Source organism: Amblyomma mixtum, chromosome 8, assembly GCF_055824585.1.
Source record: "Amblyomma mixtum isolate Tamu chromosome 8, ASM5582458v1, whole genome shotgun sequence".
Classification (NCBI taxonomy): domain Eukaryota; kingdom Metazoa; phylum Arthropoda; class Arachnida; order Ixodida; family Ixodidae; genus Amblyomma; species Amblyomma mixtum.
In genome coordinates this window covers 17,994,390-18,010,886 of record NC_143019.1, presented here as the reverse complement: position 1 = coordinate 18,010,886, position 16,497 = coordinate 17,994,390, and the positions used below count along the sequence as shown (strand labels likewise).

Sequence of the window (16,497 nt, the reverse complement as noted above, 5' to 3'; positions counted from 1 at the left end):
CCTTAAGGGTATGACGCAATAGCTAATGTTATAATACCCATACATGCAGTATTGGTCATTATATACTTCAAATTAATAGATCCCTGGGAATCCTCGTACTTCTCCTGGCGCAGTGGTGCTGCGGTTAAGCGATGCGCCACTGCCCTGCAATGGCAGGTGTGCCACCGGTGGGATTTCCCTTACAAAAAAAAAGTTTTAAACAGTTTATAGTGTGTCTGTAGACTTCTTTCTATAAAGTCTATATAGACTGTCTATAGACAAATCCTAGAGAACAGTCTATAGGCAATACAAATTCCATAGACAGTCTATAGACAATCTCTGGATTTATGGCCATACACTTTTAGTAGAATTTTGTCTATAGGCAGTCTATAGATATGAATAGGCAAGAAGCAATATCTATAGAAAGTCAGTAGAGTCGATAAGAAGTCTATAGACTGTCTATAGACCATTTTTATAAGGGTTGAGTGATCCAAGTTGCTCTTCCCACTGTATTTTGTTTTTTCCATTCATCTTTTATACATTGAAGTGTGCCACTTTCTCCACTCAATTTTCCTTTAATGCGAGAGCGTTATATGGCTCTGTCGCGTCCGCAAAACGTGTCCGCAAATTTTGTCCGCACGATTACGTCGTTCTGTAGATAAATGTGTGAAAATGAGATTGTGACAGATCGTGTGCGATAAAATGCTGCCGTGGGAGAAATTTGGTTGATGAGGTGCAATTAATCAAACGCCAAAAAATACACTTAGACGTGAAAGTAGCCATGGACGTCGATATAGTGCATGGACGTCAGAACAGCCACTGACGTCGATATAGTATGCCGACGTTTTGCTTTCGCATTCTCCAATGCGGGTCGCCTCAGGGATCTCAAAGTTTTCACTGCTGACATCCCTGTTTTCCCCCTGAGTCGGTCGAACAAAAAGCCAGGACACGAAAGCATTCCCGCAAGTATTATGTGGCATGGTATGTGTGGTATAACTTCCCTGAGAGACGCTGTAGTGGAGGAATCTGAATTAATTTGCGCTACCCGGGATTTTTTTAGGCATGCCAGCCTTGCCTTTCTCGACTTCACGAAGATAAGTGGCACTGGCAATGAGGACCACGACAGTGCAGCTGATAATGGAGTTTATCTCAGAAACAAGCAAACAGAACCTCTCAGTGCACATTCCTCTATGTCTTCCTTGACGATGCTGCCCAGACGTCCAACTCCTGGCATCCCCTTTTTGGTGTTCAGCCTCTCGCACGGTCACGCCACAGTTCAGCATCTTCCATTGCCAGCAGATACATCTCATATAGAACTTCCGCCGGAATCGGACCAGCCATCGGATCCGGCATCGGACCCGCCATCGGACCCGCCATCGGACCCGCCATCGGATCAGCCATCGGACCCACCATCGGATGAGCCATCGGATGAGCCATCGGAGCTGCTATTGGAGCTGCTAACGGAGCCGCTAGTGGCGCCGCCACTGGTTCCATCTCATTCCTGTCTCTGTACAGCTTCGCAGCGCTGATGATGCCGACCAGGAGCACTGGACCGTAGCGCGACATCCATGTCCAGAGCAGTGATGCTTCTTCAACGGGAGCCGAGTCTGCTGGGCAAACGCATGCTAGGTTGTCCTGTAAAGAGGCAGAAAACGAGACATTCATCATGTAGGGAAGGATTCTACAATAAAGATTACTTAAATTACGGGAAATCTAACGCCCGTAAGTGTAAAGGCGCCTGTACAAAAACTGGAGCTGCTGTGTCTTTCGTAAGAGTGCGGCAGCGTTACCATCGGGACCACCTTGTTTACCCTTCGTCAAGTGCAGAACAAATGCAGGTCCCAGTGATTCACAGTTGAGTCCAGTGCCAGCTGCGACCCCCTTATACCCGCAATTTCCTAGTCTCATCTGCCCAAGTGTACCATACACTAATTGCAATATAGTCGAGTAAAACTCAAGAACAAAGCACCTAACAACCTCAAAGCAGGTATTTCAGCTCATGTTGTAGCCCTATTCTTATGTCCGTCACGGTAAATGGCCCAGAACTTGCCACGAGCGCTAGCAAGTGGCTGGCAGGTGCAATGCGATTGATAGTGACGTCATGAAAATAGGCCGATGTCATTGGTTGGAATTCAGACCTGCTTTAAGGGGATTTGCCGCTTTAATCTTGGTTTGCTAGCAGGCGCAATGCGATTCATAGTGACGTCACGGAAATAGGCCGATGTCACTGGTTGGAATTCAGATTAGTGCACTGCACGGGCTCGGGCCGGCCCGAAAGCCCAGGCCGGGCCGGGACATGGTCTGTTTTGCCGGGCCCGGGCCTGAAGTTGCGGGCCCGCACCGAACTCGGGCTTAAAGCTGCGGTCCCGAGTCGGGCTTGGGTCCGTACAGAAACGGCTGGTGTCCAACTATTCATTCATTATTGCAGAGTGAAGTACACAACTGCGGCATTGGAGCAGCGACACGGATGAGCTATGGATTATAGTACGCGCTGAGAAAAAAAACGAAGCTTTATTCATTGACTTATTTATTTCCTTACTTCCACGCCTCGGTGGCTTAGTGGTCAAGGCGCTTGATTACTGAGCCGGGGAACCAGGGTTTGCTCCTAGCCTCGGCGGCCGCATTTCTATTTAGGCGGCAAGTATGACAGCCATGTACTTTATAGTATCATTGCTCGTTGAAACCCAGGTGGTCGAAATGATCCGGAACCCTCTGCTTCGGTGTCTCACACAGCCTGGCTCCCCTTGGGCCCTTAAGCCCCAAAAACACAGCTATAATTTTATAGCTATATTTTCCAAGTGTGAGAAAATTCACCAACTAAAGCGCGTTTGGTTTTCTTTCTGATCAGCTGACTGGAACGTCTCGCAAATGAAATAGCCACAAAAGCTCGCGAGAGTTTGTAAATCTCATCTCATAACCACATCTGTCCCTCCTCGCTTCTTCAGTCTGGTTGTCATGACAAGTGTATTGCCCTGTAAGTTGTCACGTGGTTCGCGCGTTATCTTCTGCTCCACCACTAAGAGTAAAATTCAACCGGTCTTAATTGGCCATTGATCGTTCGTCATCCCAAAACATACCTATACCCTATTAGAAATGCATGCGGGAAGAACACATGAGTTTAGGAGCCTTCAAAACACACGCTGAAATACTAAAGCCTTTTAGCTTTTCGTTTCTGTTGAAAGGCGACCAGTTCGGCTATGGATTCAACCTGTGAGATCACGTTCACTAAAAAAATGTCATCCCATTGCTTGCTAGGCAGCTTTAATGTTTATACTTCCGGGCGGCAAAATATAACTGATTAAAATCATGGCGGAATGCAAAGTAGTCTATTACGTGCGTATGCAGCTCTTTTTATTTGGCTCTCGGAACGTCCGAGTTTATCTTTGCGCACCTACACGAGATCACTGTCCAAAAGACGGGCCTGGCGAGCACTACTCTTAATCACTTCCTTCTGGTTTAAAAAGAACCAACTTTCTGCAAGCCAAACTGAGGTTTCAGAACATTTGCCGGGCAGATTCTTATCGGTCTAGTAGCAGTCTACTTGCTCAGAGTGAACAGTATACCTCAAGCGTTACTGTGAAACGTGCCGGGCCCGGGCTGGGCTTAATTCCGGGATTCACGGGCCGGGCCAGGCTCGCTAGAGCGATAATTTAGAGGGCCTGGGCCGGGTCCGGGCTTGAAGCCGCGGGCCTGGGCCGGGCTTCAGGTCTCAGGCCCGGGCCGGGCTTGGGCCTCAGATTGAGGCCCGTGCAGTGCTCTAATTCAGACCTCCTTTAAAGGGATTTGCCGCTTTGATCTTGGTTTGCATACCAGTATGCTGCGCAAGAAGACAGAGAATTGTTTTTGGGAAACGGCTGAAAAAAGCTAAGAACGCCAGTTCTAGTCAGTTAGCTATTTTAACAGAAGAGCTTTCTTCTAGCATTAAATCAGCAAAAAAACATTATTTTACAGAAAGTCTTCCACAATTTATACGAAATGATCCCCATAAATTTTGGGATCACCTTCGAACTTCCCACAAGCAAATAAACTAAATCACTGTGCATAACAACGTGATTACGTGCCCTCAATCGATTGCGACGCATTTCAATGCCTACTTTCATTCTGTGTTTTCTAAAGAAAGTGCCAATGAACATGTATTTGACCTTCCGCCTGAAGAATCAATCACTGTATCCTACGAAGGCGTTGTTGAATCCCTACTCCGGTTAGATACTAAAAGTTCACATGGTCCAGACGACATACCAAACGCCTTCTTACGCCGTTATGCTGAATCATTAGCTCATTTCTTAACAAAAATTTTCTGTTTATCTTTATCGTCTTTTTCATTGCCCCCCGACTGGCTAACAGCCAGAGTTGTGCCTGTGCATAAAAAGGGGGACCGCGCGTGTTTAGGCAATTACCGTCCGATTTCTTAAACGAGTACCTGTTGCAAACTAATCGAACACATTATCGCTAACCACATACTTGAAATAAAATATTAAACTCTAAAGGATGCTTGTCTCCATTTCAACACGGCTTCAGGAAAGGTTTTTCAACTGTCACGCAGTTGGTTACTGCTATCCATAACTTTAGTTCCATATTAGATAAATCTGGACAACTAGACATAATTTTTTTAGACTTCAGCAAAGCGTTTGATAAAGTCCCCCATAATAAACTTCTTGAAAAACTGAAATTAATAGGCGTGCCCTTCACCTTAGTAAACTGGATTGCTTCCTACCTACAAAATCGAACACAGTTTGTGGATATTGGTGGCATCTCTTCCACGTTACTTCCAGTGACATCTGGCGTCCCCCAAGGAAGTGTACTAGGTCCACTGTTATTTTTAGTCTATGTAAACGACATTGTGTGTTTCATTGATAGAAATGTTAAAATTGGTTTATTTGCCGATGACTGCATGCTGTACACCCCAATAAGTTCTGTGGCTGACCAGATATTGTTGAATGATGCTTTCCGCGGAATTGTGGCCTGGTGTCACAGATCAGGAATGGTCTTCAATTCTGATAAGACTGTGGTTTTGCGCATGACAAGAAAGAAACAACCTATCCACTTTAGTTACTCTGCTTGCGGCACTACTATCTCGGAAGTAGAAAAATACAAATATTTAGGCGTTTTAATAGATTCACAGCTTAACTGGAGTGACCATATTGATTACATCTGTTCATCTGCGTTAAAAAAACTTGGATTTTTGAAACACAAGCTCAAAGGAGCACCCAGTCACGTTAAGCTATTAGCATATAACTCCCTTATTCGGCCCAAACTTGAGTATGCGGCTATAGTGTGGGATCCGTACACCAAAAAAGATATAGCAAAAATAGAAAACGTACAAAGGCGGGATGTGCGCTTCATTTACAATAAATTCAAGAGAACTGATTCCCCATCTGCTTTAATGGTCTCCAACGAAATTAAACCTCTTCATATCAGACGGAAAATTGCTCGATTAATGTTTCTTCATTCCCTCATCCAGGGAAAGTTTGGAATTTCTTCTTCACCTTATGTTACACCTTCGACTACACGAAAAACCCGTCACCAACATTCCCATGCCCTAACACCATATTTTGCAAAAACAAACTCGTTTAAATACTCTTACTTTCCGCGCACAATAAACGATTGGAATGCACTGCCCGAACAGATTGTATCAAGTGATAATTTTGAAAATAATCTTAGAAATGAATTCTTGCGTGCAGATTGATGTGTAATGTATTTCCTTTGAATTGTGTATTTCCTCATTTGTGTCATGTGTAAACCTTTTGCCTATGTAATAACTTATGGCGCTTGTAATTATGTCTTATCTGTCCTTCCTGCTTGGACCACATGAGGTGTGCAGTATTATGTAAATAAAAAATAAATAAATAAGTACCCGCAAAAATACACAGTAAGGACCACGTGATCTAGTGTGATCAAAGGTTATCACGTGCGTGCTTTAGGCATTGCAAGCTGCTGAAAGCAACGTCGCTGTTACTGCTAAGACGCCAGGGTCGAGGCAGGTCGTGGAGTGGGAGGGAGTGGCCTACATTGAAGTTATGGCTTACAGTAAAAGTGTAAGCATTATCTCGAGAAGTGCCTAGGTGGCCATTTGCCCTTCGGGATACATGCCCAGTAGCTCGGAGGCAGAGCCGCTTGCTTTACGAAGCATTTGTTTTCTTTCGCTATAGCTGTGTGCAAGGTGCAGAAAATAATGAGCGGTGCACCAGTGTTTTTGTGAGTCGTGTTCCGTCAACATCAAAAGTGCCGTAATGGAACTCTTTTAAAGGCTGGTTTCCTGTTCTCTTCAATCCTTCAGCAAAGGCATCCTGCAGCGTGCAAGAGTAGGCCTCTGGATTTATCCAGAAGCAGACGCGCTATGCTACATGGCTACCCTATTGGACATGTTCCTCTGGTTCCATGAGACACAACTCGATGACTGCTCCAACTGGAAGGCATGTAACCTGACGAGAGTGCGGGAGTACTGTTGTCGGGTTAGGTTATAAACATAACTCACTCTCTGTAAGCCTCCATGTGATAACGGTGGAGTAGAAATCTGCCTCCAGTGCTCACCTCCTCGATCGGGGTGCGCCGAGCAGCGCATGGGTCACGCTTGGGCAGGAGAAAGGGCGACAGCACGAAGGGTACCCCCAGGAGTGCGTACACAGCGAGAAGGCACTCATTTTGCCGCAGGGAATGTGTGCCTTGGTCGGTCAGGAACCCCGAGAATACAAGGAAGAGCATAGGGCCGACGATCGCAGGAACCCGCAGCCTCAGCTGGTATATCACCAACGCGGTCAGGGGATCCTGGCTGCCGCTCCTGGAGTCCAGGGACTCCTCCTGCGCAATCGACGGCAGTGCACTGTTAAAGGATCAGGTAGCATGGTCGGGCCAGAGAGGGAATGAGGGAGGTCGGAGACGAGGGTGCGGGAAAAGACAAGGAGAGAAAACTTTATACAATTATGTTGGTCAAATGTTTAGGGGAATCCCCCAAGGTGAAGTAGATTTGTAATAAGGGAGTAATTACTATTGGCATCCACCCGAGCGCAGCCATACGGCTACAAAGGAAAGCTGTACAGCTTTTTTTTATACAATTAAATTTACATTATTTACAAGGGAGCTCGATGACGAGACGCTCCATGCTGAAACGCTGCATGAGGAGAGCACATGATGAGACCATCTGATGAAAAGCCCCCCGGTCGTACCGCTGCCGAGGTTTTAAAGTGTTCCCTTTCCCTACGTTCCCTAGATGGGGGCCGGGCCTGTCGAGGAAGGAAGTTGTCTGTGGCACCAATCACACACACACACACTCCTGAGGGATCACACCGCCGTCAGGTGTTGGGAGAGGGAGAAAGATGCCATCCACGTAGCGCAGACGCTGGAATGTCCACGAGCGGCGTTCCCGCGCATTTCATGCGTTCGAACGTGCATTCTTCGCACGCGGTGTAGGGAGACGCTCGCTCAAAACTTCATCCGGGCAGACGGACGCGGCTTCCGTGGGTAATCCAGGCGTTCACCCAACTTGCGTTTCGGGGCTAGTCGGCGTTCCGCTGCAGCCACGCCGTTTTCTTCCACACGACGAAGGCGAAAGGTAACAGCACACAGAAGGCCTCAGTCTCCCTCCAAAAGACACCGTTGGAAGCAGAGAGAACGCTCCTGCACCTGAACTTGTGGTACTAATTACCTTAGGTGCTGGTAAGAAGCTGTGGCAATACGGCATTAGAAGCTGTTGATGCCTTTACCGAAAGTCACGTCACTTCCCACCTGATGACGTCAGTTCCCTTCAGCCAATGGAAATTATGTGATGGGCGACGCCGTTTTCTTTCTCTTTTTTTGCCATTGAGGCTTCTCAGCTATCGATCTAAAACGTGTCTACTCATCTACTCAGCGACTGTGCGTGGGGCTAGTTGGGTTGGCGTTTGCCCGTTGAAGATCAAATGTCAGGAACTGTGGCTCGTCCATATGCCCTCGCGACAGCGTATAACGTATAACCTCGCGAAGGTTATACGTACGTAGAACCTTCACGCACGTAAACGTGAGCAGTCTACGTAGCGTACGCTCGTGTCGCTTCGTACACTTTTAGCTACACGTACGGGATGCAAACTGTGTAGATCTGCCATAGAACCTAAAAAATGCGCTAGCATGTTGTGCCGCGCCATCTAGTACAGATAAAACTAATTTTGTTTAGCCGAGCTGCTTGGAGCGGGGCCAGGCCAAGCCACAGTGCGGGCGGTAAATACTTTCCCCCTTTCTTCTGACAAACGTTGGGCGATTTCATTCCATCGAACTGTATGTTGCAAGTTATCTTCAAAGGGATTGCATTCCTTCACGCCCCGCAGCATATTTAAAGTGTAGAGTGGTTTATCAGCACGTTGAAGCGCTGGCGACGAAGACCCGGGCGCAAGTCGTCTAGGAACAAGCGAGGCGAGAGCCCGGCACACAAGCGGCAGTTCTCCGGCACGAGCCTTCCACGGGCGGCGCTAGCGCTTCGTCGTCGTTGGTGGCGGTGCTGAGTCATCTTCTTCATTCCAAAAGCATCACTTTTCGAGAAGCGAAGGCGCGCTGGTGTCCCACTCATGTTGACGACGTGTGCGTATGGAGCCAAAACGTGCACCGTTTTGCTTTTCCCGCTGACTGTTCCGAAGGTCTCGCGATATCCCGCGAGGCTTTGAGCTTCGCGTGGTCTCGCGAGACCGTCGGCACACCCGTTGCTGTGACGACCACAAACGCTTCTCCGTCACGCTAAGGAGCTGCTGAAACTGACTTCTATCTGGAAAACAAAAGCTAGTTCTCACCTAGAACTTCATGAGAGAGCAAGAATGGTCGAACTAAAGGCAAATACAGCAGTTTACAGCCCGATACCCCGTCGAGGGATTAGCGACGAAGCTTTTATCGTTGTGAAGCGGGCGGGCAGGGCGCCGCCATCTTGCCAACGCCACGTACGCAAGCAACGTGAAGACCGAAACGCAAAGATCCGAATCTCACGTACGTCCGTGCGACCCACACAGACACTTCACGTTCTGCGCGTGCGCACAGGTTACCTGTAAGCGCTCTACTTACGTGAAGCTTCTGCGTACGTGAAACTAAAACTGTCTATTGTATGGACGGAACTCTATAGCTGCAGTAACCTGATATTCCGTCTGGACGGAACTGCAGCAGCAGCGAAGTTCCGTCTGGACGGAACGCTAGACACTCCGTATTGTTGTCAGAATTATCCACCTACTCATGTGAGGCGTTCGGCCGTAAATGCATTTATGTAACTTGTTACTGGTCTATGTCACGTAATATGATGGGTACGGGTTGGAAAAGAAAAAGGATTCCTGCGTTCAGTTATATCCGCTACCCGACTGGCAATCCTCAGAGTATTTCCACTTAGAACTCCACCTTGGCTGATTTCACGAGCTCTGCTGACTCAGGTACGCTCACTTTGGTCTAACAATTCGTAGTGTAACCACACCGGTGATAGCAGCGGAATCCTCGGTAAACCTCTGCTGTGGGCTACTCACCAAGCGGTTAATGGCGAATGTCCAGACCAGGCTCGTCATCACGGTGCCGACGAACTGGAACGTCTGAAAACGGAACAGCAAGTTGCGCACCCCCATTTCAGCACGGTCCTCCTGCTGCTCAGCTTGCTCCTGTCCCTCGTCCTTTTTCACCCTCCGTTCTCCTTCACCTCGATCGAGCTCCGGGTCCGCTACGTTCACCACTGCCCCTCAAAACGGCTCAGCCACATCCGCGTCGCAGCTGTCTTCGTGGTGGTCAATCAGCTCCAAGTAGAAGCGTTCGCCTCAGCTCTCTCCGGTGGCACCCGGATGTTCAGCCTTGCCTGTAGGAACACTGGAGACGAAGCGAGATCGAGTGGCCAAGACGCAGGCGGTGGCGGCGAACAGCGACGTCGTAGCCTGATCTTCCTTTTCTTCTCCGATTGGTAGCTTCGCTTCCAAGCTTTTTTTCTTTTAATTCACGAACGCATTCAGTGTCTACATTCATGCCGCATGGGCTTGCGTTACATTTTGTATTTTTTGTACAATCATACGGTTTTTCTAGTCTGAGGTGAATCTGGAAAAAACAAAATTACGAGGAACTTTAGTGGCTAAAGTGGTCAAAGGCGAAATCCTGAGTGCTGCATTCTGCTACGCGATTGTTCACTTCACATGATGTTGGTTCACTAATTAACTTCCAATTAATGACGCTTAATCTTTGCCTTTAGGAGTGGAACGCGACAGCGTGTTGTAGCGCCGCCAGGGAGTCCATGGAACGCCACCATCCGTTCGGCGCGATGCGTTGCCCTTTGAACGCAACGCTTTCGAGGAAAGGAAATCGCGCTGTAATTCTCTGTCATCTCGGTGGACACCTGAACCGCACCGTACAGGAAGGGAGGAAGTGGAGTGAAAGAAGAAAGAGAAAGAGGGGCCATAGTGAAGAAAATGCAAATTGTATTTGAGGAAAGAAAATTGCGCAGAAACTGTCTCACATATTTCGGTGGACACCCGTCAAAATTCGCGCGCAGTGACGTCACGACCATTTCGTCCAATCTTAAACGCGGACAAATTTACTAACACGTCTTGGTCACGACAGTATGAGCCATTAAAGGCTGTCGCCTTAAAACATTGAACGCAGTCTTATTGAGGCGGGCTTGGATAATAAAAAGGAAAGTGAAGAAATAGAAGCCGATGCGCCATGCTTACTGATGTAAAGAGGGAGAAGACGATGAAGAGCAAGAGAGATAAAATAACAGATGACAACAGCTTCATGATATCTTCTTCTTCTTCACCATATGTGCCATTTTCATATGGTGAAGAAGAAGAAGATGACAACAGCGACAACTTTTATTTGATTAAGACGAATTGATGGAGACGTCTTTTGTATGGGGGCCTCCCAGTCTAGCAGTCCTCTGGAGGCTGCTTCGGACCGAGTCCGCAAAACTAGGGCGACCTGGCTCTCGAAGTCCGCTGCCTGCAGGGCCTCCTGCCGGGAGGATGGGGTACAGAAAGGAATGGGGATGACTGCACTGGAAGCCTGATAAAGTAGTTCATTGCTATAGACTACAATCTGTTCAGTAGGAAAGACAGGAAATTTTGTTAGCTTATTGCCACCGAGGTCGGATGAACTTGCAGAATAACGAAAGCCCTCTACAATTTTCCAACCAAACGCCCTCGTTCGCAGGCGGCAATCTCGCATTCTTCTTCAAAAATTCAGCGGGGAACTTTGTTGACCTTAAGTGCGGTGAGGCGAAAGTTAAGCGCGGTGTTGCTGCTTGTGTCACTGACGTGTGGTTATGTTAAGCTTCGCCTCCGAGTGTGGAACGCGACAGCGTCTTGCAACGCTGCCAGCGAGTAACGCCATCGCCCGTTCGGTTCTACGCCTTGCTCGTCGGTAAATTGGTTTTTGGCGAAAGGAAATGTATCTGTCTCGCATATCTCGGAGGACACCTAAACCTCGCCGTAGCGGGAAGGGAGGAAGATGGGAATGAGCGGACGCCGTATTCACTAGACGCGCCTTTGTTCATTCCAAACCATAGAGTTACAAACCGCCGCTCCTTCGCCAGACGTCTCGTTGCAGTCGAGTGAGTGAGACGCATAACTCCGAAGCAACCCCAGTCATTCCGCGCCAAGCGGTTCGGGGAAGCGACAGTGGGTTGACCACAAAGCTTACGCCAAGCACTCTTTAGAATTTCCAGAGTGCGTTCGGTATTTTTCTGAGGAAAAGAAATGCGCAGTATCTGTCTCCCACAGCTGCGAAACCAATAGAGCGGGGCTTGGAAAGCAGTAAAATTTGTAAATTGGTTTTTGAGGAAAGGAAATGCGCAGTATCTGTCTCGCACATCTCGGTGGTCACCTGAACCAGAGGGAATGTGCATAACTGCCCTCTTGGAACCCTGGACACATCAGCCATGCTTTAAGCTAAGTGGTGGTAGTGACAGATGTGCGCTGCATGCTAAGGCATTGACAACGCTGTGCCAGAAACGCTGGCACCTGCCAGGATGGCAGGGGGAGTGGGGACATTAATGTAGATATAAAGGCAAGCCGGAACATCTTACCACTTATGCGGGAGAACATCCCGTTCCTCTCGCTCGTAACGGCTCCCGCAGCTGTGACAATCTCGCGAAATAGTTGCGCAGACCTCGTCTTTGAGAACCAGGCATTGCTGCAGCAAGTCGAGCATATATTCATCTATTTCTCCGTCCCCAAAGCTTCCTTCATGACAATCAAGAACTGTTAGTGGAGTGTTTCTTGAAGAAGGAATATGTGTGAAAAATAACAGGTTGTCTGTAATTGTACTACTTGCATGATTTGCTCAAATTCTTTGCCTCAATCTATCGAAAAGCTGAAACAGCTGATGAGCTGCGCTCAAATTTCGCATTAGAGTACCATATGCGAATCACAAACTTTCCTGCCTGCTGGTGGTGGTGAAAATATTTTAAAGAAATAGTTTAGGAGGTTGTAGCGGCGGTTGGAGCTCTCAGTCCGGAACCCCATTGACGTAGGCTGCTGTCCGCGCAATTTCGATGAGTTCTTTTTGACTCGTCTCGTCCGAGCTGGTCAGAGCTGCCTCCCACCCCTCCTGCGTTTGCTGGTTATTAACAGTGATCGCCTGATTTCGTTGGCAGGCCCATACCATATGGCACAGGTCATCCTTCTCCCCGCAGAATTTGCATTGTGAGTCAAATGACTCCGGGTCTATGGTATGTAGTATTCGTGGGCTGTTGTAAGTGTTGGTCTGTAGCTTTCGGGGGTGTTGTTCCTCCCCTTTATCTAGTGAGCCGGCGGAGGGTAGACCCGACGGGATAATCTTAATTGCTGAAGTATGTTGGTGTAAGTTAGTAGTGGGGTAGGAGGTTCCACGGCATCCGCAGTGGGTGCCCGGGGGAGAAATGCTCGGGCTGAGGCATGTGCGCTCTCGTCCTCTGGGATGCCCTGATGACCTGGTACCCATTTTAATTGTTTTTTGTGCGGGTTGGTAGCCACGGGTGTAGCTATCTTGCAGGATTTTAGCTGCTAGCGGTGCCACCCTGCCCCTGAGGTAATTGCGATACGCTGTCTGTGATTCTGTAAGAATGTATTCTGAGCTAGTGTGTGTTGCAACTAGAGCAATCGCCACTTCTTCCGCATCCAGTATGTCCTGGCTAGCCAGTACTAGTCCGTCCACTGCTTTATATTGATGCACTACCGCGACGGCCGTCATTGCCTGCTCGGGACCCGCAGCATCAACATAGAACACGCCCTCGCGACCGCCGTAGTGCCTTTTCATGGCTTCGGCTCGTGCTTGTCGTCTTGACTGGTGAAAATCGGGGTGCATATTCCTGGGTAGTGGAGCTGCCATGAATTGTCCTCTCCATGAGGCCGGGATGTCGGTTTTGGTGTCTAGCTGTCGGGGGCAATTGATGTTTAAATCACTGAGGACTTGTCGGCTAGTCTGAGTAGTGGAGAGCCGTACCACCCGCGCCCTGAGGTGTGCCTCTGTCAGCTCATCTTATCTTGCTGTGCACACCCAGTCGTAAGAGCCGGTAAGAAAATTGGTCGTGTCTGTTTCGCAAGAAATCAGTTTAGTAAGTTCTACACTTATACAGTTAATGTTAAAGATTTAAGTACTACGAATCAATTAAACTACTTGGGCCTCTTTTTTTTTTACTTGAGCCATAACAATGTAATATGGGCATTGATTACAGTTACAATAAAGTGTCATTTGGTTTGTGCTACTCACGGGAGAATTTCATTCATTTGGCAAGTAATTTGATAGCACAATTGTATTTTAGTCACGCACGCTAGATACTGGAATATGGTTATGTTTGTTGGACCCACATAGATCAGAATTGTAAATTAGGCAAAATTAGGAGCGGGGCAGTTATGTAGTTATGTCTGCTATTGAATTATAGTGGGAAACTTAACATCACTGAGAGCCGACGCTAATGTCGAGTACTTCGTGATCGGATAAGTTGTTATTCCATATTATAGTACTATGTATAGGACACCAGCAAAATATACCCATATGCCAACTTGTTCGTCGAAGCAACTGGCGCACTTGACGGTGAGGGTTGTCCAGCGTTTGGTGCTTGCTGCCCTAACAAGAGACGGAATTCTGGCTCCAAATACAGCAGAGATCACTGGTATCATCAAGGGTATCATCGAGTTCAAAGGTATCATAGAACACTGCCGAGAATGTAGCTACAAACAATGTCGTATTTACTGCTATTGTATCTGCAGCGTTATGGTGCATTATAGCAGCATAAATTAAAAACAACCAGCAAGTACTGTTCACAAATCAGGTCAAGTCAGTGAGCAATTTGATACGAAAACTGCCGCCACCTGGTGCGAATGTTTAAAAACAGCGGGCACGCTTCTACTCACTTTTAAAAGATGGCGCTGCTATTGCGCGGTCCCTCTGAGACGGGCTCTGCTCAGAGGGATCGGTCATAGCGAAATGAAAGGAGGTTGATCCTTAGGTTGGTTCTGAGCTTCTAGTACGATCAGTAATATGGGTTCATTGCTGATTTATGCGGATATCACTATCTCGGAATATATGCTTCAAATCTACTACACCGGAATAAAAAGTGGCGTGGACACGCGTTTTCTCTCGGATTGGCAATTATGTGTTCATACCATCGCTAAAAGGAGTGAGGGAAAGGAGGCAACTGTGTTGCTAACAAAAAAATTCAGGGGTCACTTTGGCTCTCTAAAGTGCTGCAAGGCGAAAGCGTTTCCTGGCCACTGTTTATTTTTATTTACTTTTTATTTCTCATATTTTGTTCTTATTTATTTTTTGCTCCTGTTCTTAATTTTAGTGTTTTTATTTTTATTTTAGCATCTTATATTTATTCTGTTTTTATTTTTGTTTATTTTCTTATTTTTATTTTTTTAATTTCCTTTCCTTGACTTTACTCCTTTTATTTTATTTATGAAGCCCATGCATTCACTAGATGCGCCTTTATTCATGCTGGAACCTTGAGCCTTTTAAGCAGTGACGCCGAAAGGCGGACGAATCTGCCGACGCGTCTGTCGACACGGCTGCCGACGCGTCTGCTAACGATAGTATGAGGCATTAAAGGCTTTCGCCTTAAAATAAGGCGACTGCTTATAAGGGACGGGTAAGGTGCGCGCCTTTAGCACTCACTGCATATAATTATACACAAAGGTTAAGGGGTGGGCCACTAACAGAGCACGACAAATATATGTAGTTATATCCCAGAGGGCACATGTCCGCACTGAAAGATGTGCTAGTTGGCGCGTCTAATTACTAAATTACTTGCGCAAATTACTTGCCAAATGAATGAAATTCTGCCGTCAGTAGCACAAACGAAATGGCACTTTATTGCCACTGTAATCAATGCCCTTATTACATTGTTATGGCTCAAGTAAAGCTATAGTTTCGCTTTCGGAAGAGGAAACAAATTTGTTCAAACAGCAAATGCTGCAAGCTGAAATGCGCACAAACACTTTAAAGGGAAACATTTGCTTCGCCAGCATCATGTTTACTCTCCAAACATGAATTAGCCTAATGGGAGTAAAAAGCTTTACCGCGCACTCGTTTAGAGGCAGGGTAGAGTTGCATCACTAAAGAAATGTAATACTTATATTGGCAGCGGAACCAAATTCCCTATTCAAAACATGCGATGTCCTAATGGTTACGAAGGTCTTAACAGAGGTTCCAATCGCCTGTATTTGCTAACTTCAACACCTCTGCTGCGCCGCTTAAAAGCCTCCTACCATCGATAACTAATTAAGTTACTATGCTCTGCGTTGGAAATGTGCCTCTATTAGCAAGATTATATATTAAGCGATGGAAATCTAACCCCGGACTTGAGCAGCGACCTAAAAGAAAGTGCGATAGAGGTCAGCTTACTCCTTTGCTATTCGCATTATGCGCTTAATTTGAGTTGTTAGTGGCAGAGTGTTAATAGACGTTTGAAGTTCAGCAATCTTCGTTAACGGCTAGAAGAAAAACAACAAAGAACAAAAGAGCTAAAAGTATTTATTAGGCAAAACATAACAAGTAAGCAACGATAACTCCTCAAACTGGTGGTCGGAAAGTGCCCCGTGATTCGGCCGTGCTTTAAGCGATGCCAATTAAAAAATGCCTCTCTTTAGGAGCACACGGGCGCGTTGACGTGTGGTATTTGATCATGATGAAGTTGCGTTTCATCAACGTATAAGAGTGAAGAACAGCTTCGTTGACACGAGGATCCGGAGAAACTAAAGTTTAACTAGCGCCTCTTGAAAACTACGGTTTATTGTAGCGTTGCTCCTTCAAACGAAAAGAATGCGTCAGCTGACCCATTTGACGCTGCCAGCGCTGATGACTCCATTGACCCGTATATGAAAGAGTGCGTGACTTTTAATGCGCTTAAAATGTAAACAACAATTGTTTTGTGAGCTCCTAAGCAGGAAGGCGAAAGTTTTCAATTTCTGTTCGCAACTCCCGCAACTTGAAATAGGGGTGAAGGGGTGTTGCTTCTATATTAACGGTGAGACGTGCTCTCTCTCCTTGTCCCTTCTTTCAACGAGTATGCGGGAGCACTACAATATGTCGTCTGTCTGCCAAACAACGAATGGGGGTGCAAAA

The 16,497-nt window shown here is 47.0% G+C and overlaps 1 protein-coding gene across 2 annotated transcripts; it reads right to left on the bottom strand.

Moving 5' to 3' along the window:
* Positions 1–1,105: 1,105 nt before the first annotated feature.
* On the bottom strand, positions 1,106–10,096 carry LOC149331540 (uncharacterized). 2 transcript variants are annotated; one of them, XM_089556713.1, is made up of 4 exons: positions 9,567–10,096; positions 9,444–9,506; positions 6,511–6,777; positions 1,106–1,614 (listed from the first exon to the last, which is right to left on the bottom strand). In XM_089556713.1, the coding sequence occupies exons 2-4, from the start codon at positions 9,480–9,482 to the stop codon at positions 1,228–1,230; spliced, it is 693 nt and encodes a 230-aa protein (XP_089412839.1). In that variant the 5' UTR covers positions 9,483–9,506; positions 9,567–10,096; the 3' UTR covers positions 1,106–1,227. The 2 variants fall into 2 exon arrangements, with proteins under 2 accessions (XP_089412839.1, XP_089412838.1); XM_089556712.1 differs by having other exon boundaries at positions 9,444–10,093.
* Between the last annotated feature and the right edge of the window lie 6,401 nt (positions 10,097–16,497).

Coding starts and splice junctions, on each gene's coding strand:
- LOC149331540 (XM_089556712.1), bottom strand. CDS start 9,539: ATGGGGGTGCGCAACTTGCTGTTCCGTTTTCAGACGTTCCAGTTCGTC. Junction 6,778..9,443: donor CATTCGCCATTAACCGCTTG/GTGAGTAGCCCA, acceptor TCGATTGCGCAG/GAGGAGTCCCTGGACTCCAG. Junction 1,615..6,510: donor GGCGCACCCCGATCGAGGAG/GTGAGCACTGGA, acceptor GCCTCTTTACAG/GACAACCTAGCATGCGTTTG.